General features: G+C 37.7%; 2 protein-coding genes across 3 annotated transcripts; both read left to right on the forward strand.

The window, feature by feature from the left end:
- The first annotated feature begins 810 nt into the window (after positions 1–810).
- Positions 811–2,390, forward strand: LOC122074212 (zinc finger BED domain-containing protein RICESLEEPER 2-like). The gene is made up of 2 exons (XM_042639064.1): positions 811–2,303; positions 2,378–2,390. Exons 1-2 carry the CDS (start codon positions 811–813, stop codon positions 2,388–2,390), a joined length of 1,506 nt encoding a protein of 501 aa, XP_042494998.1.
- Positions 2,345–3,476, forward strand: LOC122073231 (zinc finger BED domain-containing protein RICESLEEPER 2-like). Of its 2 annotated transcripts, none has more exons than XM_042637773.1 (4): positions 2,345–2,484; positions 2,578–2,899; positions 3,023–3,181; positions 3,273–3,476. In XM_042637773.1, the coding sequence occupies exons 1-3, from the start codon at positions 2,404–2,406 to the stop codon at positions 3,157–3,159; spliced, it is 540 nt and encodes a 179-aa protein (XP_042493707.1). In that variant the 5' UTR covers positions 2,345–2,403; the 3' UTR covers positions 3,160–3,181; positions 3,273–3,476. The 2 variants fall into 2 exon arrangements, with proteins under 2 accessions (XP_042493707.1, XP_042493705.1); XM_042637771.1 differs by having other exon boundaries at positions 3,023–3,167.
- The last annotated feature ends 3,913 nt before the right edge of the window (positions 3,477–7,389 follow it).

Raw genomic sequence — 7,389 nt, forward strand, 5'->3', positions numbered from 1 at the left:
CAGAAATTGTGTCAGAACCACTTGGCGTCGTATTGGTTATTTCACCTTGGAACTATCCTCTCTGTATGTTTCTATCTGGTTTCATATTCTATCCCATGACTATAATTTTTGGTCCATGTTTCCCTCCTTGTTGGACTAGAAAGTTAAGTGGCAATTAAAGATGTTGACAATGACTTACAATTTCACTTTGCCTGTTTTTTTTAATCAGTTTTTCTTCATCTTCTCGGGTTTCAACCATTATATCATTGCTTGAATTAGAATGTTAGGTAAGGAGAATGTTTGTCTTTATGCCATATATTAATGGTCACAATCATCCAATTTTGTTGTATCTTGAATTTGGAAAACTTGTACATGCCTTCTAATGGTGTTGTTCTTATGCTTGCATGGTTTTGCTTGTCTGGGTATTTTGTTTATACACTGTAGACTATGCTTATAAAGAAAAAATCAACTCTTATCAACCATATATACACACACTAGAATATTTATATCCAAACATCTCTTGGAGATAGCTTTCTCAAAAGTTTAATGTGACTAAGAGGGTATTTAACCTTAAAGGTGTCTGTGTTTGATTGAAGGATGATTGGAGCATCAACCATTGAAAAGGATCCAGATCCGAGATCCTCCTTGAGACTTGGGAGGAACAGAAAATTACAAGGATAGAAGGGTAGGGGTGATCAGTTGGGAATAGATGCATTAACTGTTAAGTCTTATTAACATGAATTTGAACAATATTGTTTTTATTTTGAGGAAGATTCAATTTATATTTATTATTTTGCATTCTATTGTTGTTTTATTCAGTTGAATTGCATAATGTCAAATCAAAAAGATCAAGAAGTTCAGATGTCTGTTAATGAAGTAAACAGAGGGAATGGTTTTAGTCCGTCTACTTCAAGAACTGCATTTGATCATAATACTGGGCCAGTTGTTTCATCTGCTACAGTCAGTACTTTACCAAGAAATAGGAAAAAAACTTCCATAGTTTGGAAAGAGTTTATTAATATCCCTAAAGACAAAAATCCCGATGGAAGACAGAGAGCAAAATGCAAGGCTTGTGGGAATATATATCTGGCTGACTCATCTATCAATGGCACTGGTAGTTTGAGGAGACATCTTAAGTCTTGCCTCAAGCGTAAAAATAATGATGTTGCTCAAATGTTAGTGGCTGGAGGTGATGGGAATGTGGCACTGAAAACTAAGAGGATTGATGCAGATGTAGTTCGAGATATGATTACCGCACTTATTGTCAGACATGAGTTGCCCTTGGTATTCGTCGAGTATGAAGAGTTTAGGGCTTTGATTTCTTATCTTAAACCACAATTTAGTCCTATTAGTAGGAATACCCAAATGGCTGATATTTTGAAGTTGCATACTAGAGAAAGCAAGAGGATAAAGGATTTTTTGAGTTCCTTCAATGGTAGAATGTCATTGACTACTGATTTGTGGACTTCTGTAACAACTGACTCCTATATTTCTCTCACTTGTCATTATATTGACACAGAATGGGTACTACATAAAAAATTATTGAAATTTTGCATCATGCCACCCCCACACACAGGAGCTAATATATGTGAAATTGCTTCAAATATGTTGTTGGATTGGGGCATAGAGAAGAAATTGTTCTCTATTACATTAGATAATGCCGGTGCTAACCTTTGTTTTATTGAGCACTTGAAAAAAAGTTTGGTATTAAAGAAGGCATTGTTGTGTAGTGGTGAGTTTTTTCACAACAGATGTTGTGCTCATATATCGAACCTAATTGTACAAGATGGTTTGAAGTGCATTGATGAATCTGTACATTTTGTTCGATCGAGTGTAGCATATGTGAAGGCATCTCAAGCAAGGAAAGTAAAGTTTCTTGAATGCTGCAAACAATTGGATATACCAAGTCAGAAAGGGTTGCATGGGGATGTTTCCACAAGGTGGAACTCGACTTATCACATGCTTGATTCTGCCATTGTCTATCAGACTGCATTTCAACAACTAGAGTTGGTGGATAAAAATTTTAAAGTGTGTCCAAGCAATGAGGATTGGAAAAAGATTGAACACTTATGTTCCTTTTTGAAGCCTTTTAATGACATTACTGAATTATTGTCTGGGTCAAAGTACCCAACAGCAAATTTGTATTTTCATAATGTATGGAAAATACATTTGTCTTTGTTGAAAACGATAAATCAAGGAGAAGACTATGTGAAAAAGATGGCACAAGAAATGAAAAAGAAGTTTGATAAGTATTGGGACTCATATAGCATCATTTTAGCTATTGCTGTTGTATTTGATCCTCGTTACAAGCTAATCTTTGTTAGGTATGCTTTTGAGAAGATATACAGTTTGGATTCAAGAGCAATGGAAAAGTTTAACCTTGTGAAATCGACCTTAGCACGACTCTTTGAAGAGTACCGGTGCATGGAGATAACTGAGGAAGAGAGGGGATTTCAATCACATGCTATTGAGGACAATACAGTTGGAGATGTTTTAGATTGGGAGGTATAAATCATTATGTTTTTTTTTTTGGTTGTTTAAAACATATATTTTAATTCAATATATTACATTATTCATTTTGATTATTTTGTTTTGTAGGAGCTATCTATGTATGAGAGTTCTACTACTACTGTAATACAAGATAAATCCGAATTAGATTTATATCTAGAAGAGCCAAGGATTAAAGATCCGATCAAGCATTATGATGTATTGGCCTTTTGGAAGTCACAAGGATCAAAGTATCGTGATCTTTTTCGGATGGCACGTGATGTGTTGGCTATTCCGGTATCAACTGTTGCTTCTGAATCAGCTTTTAGTGCTGGAGGTAGAGTTATTGACAAATACAGAAGTAAGCTATTGCCTACAAATGCTGAAGCGTTGATTTGCCTTCGAGATTGGATGTTCGGAGTAGACTTTAGAGGTAATTTCAAACTATGTAAATATACATTTTTCATCCGTTAAACAAATATTGCTTCGTCGCATTTTTTTTGTCATAATCTTGATGTCTTACATGTCCTCTTCTTCATTTTGTATACTTTTAAAGCTGAACCGGTTGATGATGCCAGTGATTTGGCTAATGCTTTGGGGAATGTGTTGTCTTTGGATGTGAGTGGTGATACTAATATTACAGTAGAACCTACACAAAGATCTTCTAATGCCTCTACTGCAGCTAATGTTTAGTCTGTTAGGTGAAATTCCATGGGTAATATCATTCTTGTTCTTTGATTATGACATATTCGCTATCTTTTATCTTTACATTTACTAATGTTTATGTTTCATCTATTTTCTATTAGGTGGGATTGATGTTGAAGCACTCCAGATTGGACGAAATCAGGATAATTTTGAGTCATGTAACTAAATATTTAGCTTTGGGGATGTTTGGATACGAATTTAAGATTTTTTGTGATATTTCTAAATATGTTAATTGTGGGATGTTTGGATAAGAATTTGGGACTTTTTATGATTCTAAATATTTTAATTATGAGATGCTTGGACAAGGATTTAGTACTTTTTATGATTCTAAATATTTTAATTGTGGGATGCTTGGACAGGATAAGGATTTAGGATTTTTTATGATATTTGTAAATAATTTAATTATGAGGATGTTGGATCAATGCTTTGGATTTTTTGTGATATTTTTAAATATGTGACTTGGAAAAGAGTAGATTCCTCTAAATATGTTAATTGTGGGATGCTTAGATAAGGATTTAGGACTTTTTATGATTCTAAATATTTTAATTATGAGATGCTTGGACAAGGATTTAGGACATTTTATGATTCTAAATATTTTAATTGTGGGATGCTTGGACAGGATAAGGATTTATGATTTTTTATGATGTTTCTAAATAGTTTAATTATGAGGATGTTGGATCAATGCTTTGGATTTTTTGTGATGTTTTTAAATATGTGACTTGGAAGAGAGTAGATTCATCTCTATTTAAAGAAGTAATAGTGTAATACAATTAAACTCAACAATTAAAGAAGGCCCGTTTAAAAACCGATTACGCCCGTTTAACATTAAACATGTCCGTGGCCCGGTTAAGGCCCGATTAAAACCCGATTAAGGCTCGATTTTAGTGGCCCGATTATAGCCCGAGACCGACCGACCGAATATAAAGTGTACCATGCCCTCACTAACTAAGCCCGATTAGTTAAATGGGCGGACACGGTGCAATCCTTAAAAGTCTTCAAGCCCGATTAAGCCCGACCGAAACCGGACCGGCCCGACCGATTGACACCCCTAACCCCGGTGGTATATTCAAGAGGGTCAATCGTACTGCTTTTAAATTGCTGAGGTCAGCACCTTTAATTTTTGTTATTTACTTTATGTTGAGAGCCGGTGGTCGACATGTTTTAATTTTCTGAGTACTCACGGTGGGCCTTCTCTGACAGCCCTATGGGCATATCGCGTGATGGAGTTCGCGGCTCGTACCCGGAGTATACGCGCACTGTGGTTGTAGTAGCACTAAACCAAGGACTTAGTAATGTTGTTTAGGTGGATGTGATTTAAAATGAATTGCATAGCATATAGTGCATATGGTTGTGTTTTGTTCTATGGACTGCTGTGTGGTCCTTCTTTTCACTTACTGAGCTAGTGAGCTCATCCCACGTGTGCACCACTTTTAGATGATTTTACAGATCATCAACCTGAAGAGCACTGGTTGAGCCCCACAGTTGAATTCCCTGAAGAGGATTGGTGGGTCCCTGAGGATTTAGAGCACGGCACGGATTGCTCGTGCGAGGGCTGTGCTGCGGGACCGCAGCTCTGATGCCGAGCTGAGCTTAACTGTTGATACCGAGCTGAGCTCTTCTTCTGATGCTGAGCTGAGCTCTACCTTTTGATACTGAGCTGAGCTTTACCTTTGATGCCGAGCTGAGCTCTACTTTTGATACCGAGCTGAGTTGTACCCTTTGTGTTTTTTATAATTCCTTTTGTGTACTTGATATGTAAATTGTATTCTTTTGTGTAAATATCATGCCTGCGGGCCCATATGTACTTAACTATGTATTACAATTTGGGTATCAAGTATAATGGAAATATTTACAGGTAAATTAAGTCTTCCACTGAACTGATGAACACTTTCTTAGTTGTGTGTATACTATGGTGGGATACTGTATCAGATGATCCTGGCAGGTTTGGGTTGACCAGTGTTAACCCGATCATCAGTCCGATTCTATGTGAACGGGGTGTGACAACGGTGGTATCAGAGCGTGATGCTCTATTCCCCTCACAGCCTACCATTAGACCCCATAGAATCTATAATAGAAAATGGGATTGGGTTAATGTAAAAACTTTAAAAAGATAAAAGCTGAAGAAAGAAAGTAATAAAAATGGTTGCATTTAGATATTGCATTCATGCAAGGATTAAAGTATGGTATCGGTCTCCGTATCGGTCGACCAAAATTAAGATACGTATCGAACGGTATCGTATCATATCGGAGATTCGCTAAGATATGCTAAAGATACATACATAAATGGATATGAAACACCTTTTTAAATACTTTTCATTAAAAATTTATTAAAAAAGGCTATTGATAACATGTACTATGCATAAACACTAAATTGAGGGTATTGCACTAAGAATTCAAGGTTTGTAGTTGTCCCATAAATGTAAAATCCTTGTTCAAAACCTTGATTTCCACTTTAGTTAGAGAGAAATATGGCTGGCAGCAACTTTGGAACAAAAACACCTCAAAAAATCGTGTTTTTTGAAAAAATACCCATCTTGGCCATTATATGACTGTAGCGCACTGTATCGGACATATCGATACTCACCGATATGTACTGATCGATACATACCGATATTCACTGATATGTACTGATACTCATCAATATGTACTGATCGATACATATAAATATTCACCGATACATACTGATACATACTGAAACGTATATTTCACCTTGATTTTATATTTTTCATAGAGTATCAGTACGTATCGATAGTGTATTGGTGCATATCGATATGTATCATAGGATATATATCAATACGAAAGGATTTTAAAAATTTCATGTATCGTATCGGTATCGGAGATATTTTAAACCATGCATTCATGGCATGCATGAGAGAAAATGTAAGGTTAATTAATTGAGGTCATAACTCATCGAGTATGAGTTTAACGAAATTTCGACAACATAACGGCTTAAAACGAGATCTCCAAAAATTTTTCACACAAACACCTGATAAACAACAAAAATATACATCAATAATTATAATCAACAAAAGACACCACAACTAAACTACACTAGTATTCAAATATAGAAATTCACCACAAACCACCATCAAAACACATCACCCCACAAATAAGTCCAGTTACAGAGAAAGTACAAAGAATGAGAAAAGAAAGAAAAAAATACAATAAGATCAACAAAATGAAACAGGTGAGAAGTTGGTGTGGACGAGCTAAGTCCTCACTGATCATCGTCATTGTCATCGTCCAATACTACTACGTTCACCTGAGGTCTAGAGTTAACGTTGAGTCGATGGTCGTAGTAGTCAAACCTTGAGTTCACCAGCCGTACCTCCCTCCAAAGTCGGCCAAAATCTACTGAAATGGCATTGGCCATTGTATCCAAGTCCTGGCCCAGTCTGAGAAAGGAATTCTCCAAAGTAGCCTGCCTCTCCAGGATGCTTTCCTCCCTAAAAGCACTCTCATCCAGTCTTCTTAACAGCTGATCTTGCCCATCCTTCAAAGCCCTTATAGTGGACATCATGCCCTCAAAATCATATACACCACTCTCAGGTGGTGGGGCTCTATGCTGTGGGCCTGTAGCTCTAGGGAAGCCATGATCAACACCTCTCGACTCCTGAGGCACCACCTCAAGGATGTCCTCATCCACAAAATCCTCCTCCCCACCCTGAGGAACATAGTCCTCATCCTCCTCACTAGACTCTCCTCCATGGGAACATCCTCCATAGGGGCAGCCCTCCTATCCCTACCTCTTTGAGCTCCTGCTCTCTGAGGTACATCCATAAGAGTGTGGAGACCCATCCTCAAGAGATTTCCCCTGTTGAACTTATCTGTTGGAGTCTTCCCCTCCTCACCACTCAGGTCCACCCCAAAGAACTCAAAGATCCTGGTGAGGATCCTGCCATATGGAAATCCTCCATCCTCGGGGTGTGAAGTATGGTGCTCCATCATCTTGAGGATGACATAAGGCAAGCACAAGTGTTCGGCGCCTCCCTCTAAGGCTGTATAGATGTGGTAAGCTAAGAAGGCTGCCATGAAGCCCACCTGGTTCCGATGACCTCCTCTAGGGAGCAAGTTGAACTGGACCAATTGAGCAAACACATGAACCTCTGGGAAAAATGATGTCTCAGAATCCGAACGCACACTGCTGCCACAGATGGTCTCATAGATGTGGTCCAGTGTCGCCAAACTCATGAACAGGCCCATGGGCTTACTCCTGGG

Source organism: Macadamia integrifolia, chromosome 3 (genome assembly GCF_013358625.1).
Source record: "Macadamia integrifolia cultivar HAES 741 chromosome 3, SCU_Mint_v3, whole genome shotgun sequence".
In the NCBI taxonomy this organism is placed as follows: Eukaryota; Viridiplantae; Streptophyta; class Magnoliopsida; order Proteales; family Proteaceae; genus Macadamia; species Macadamia integrifolia.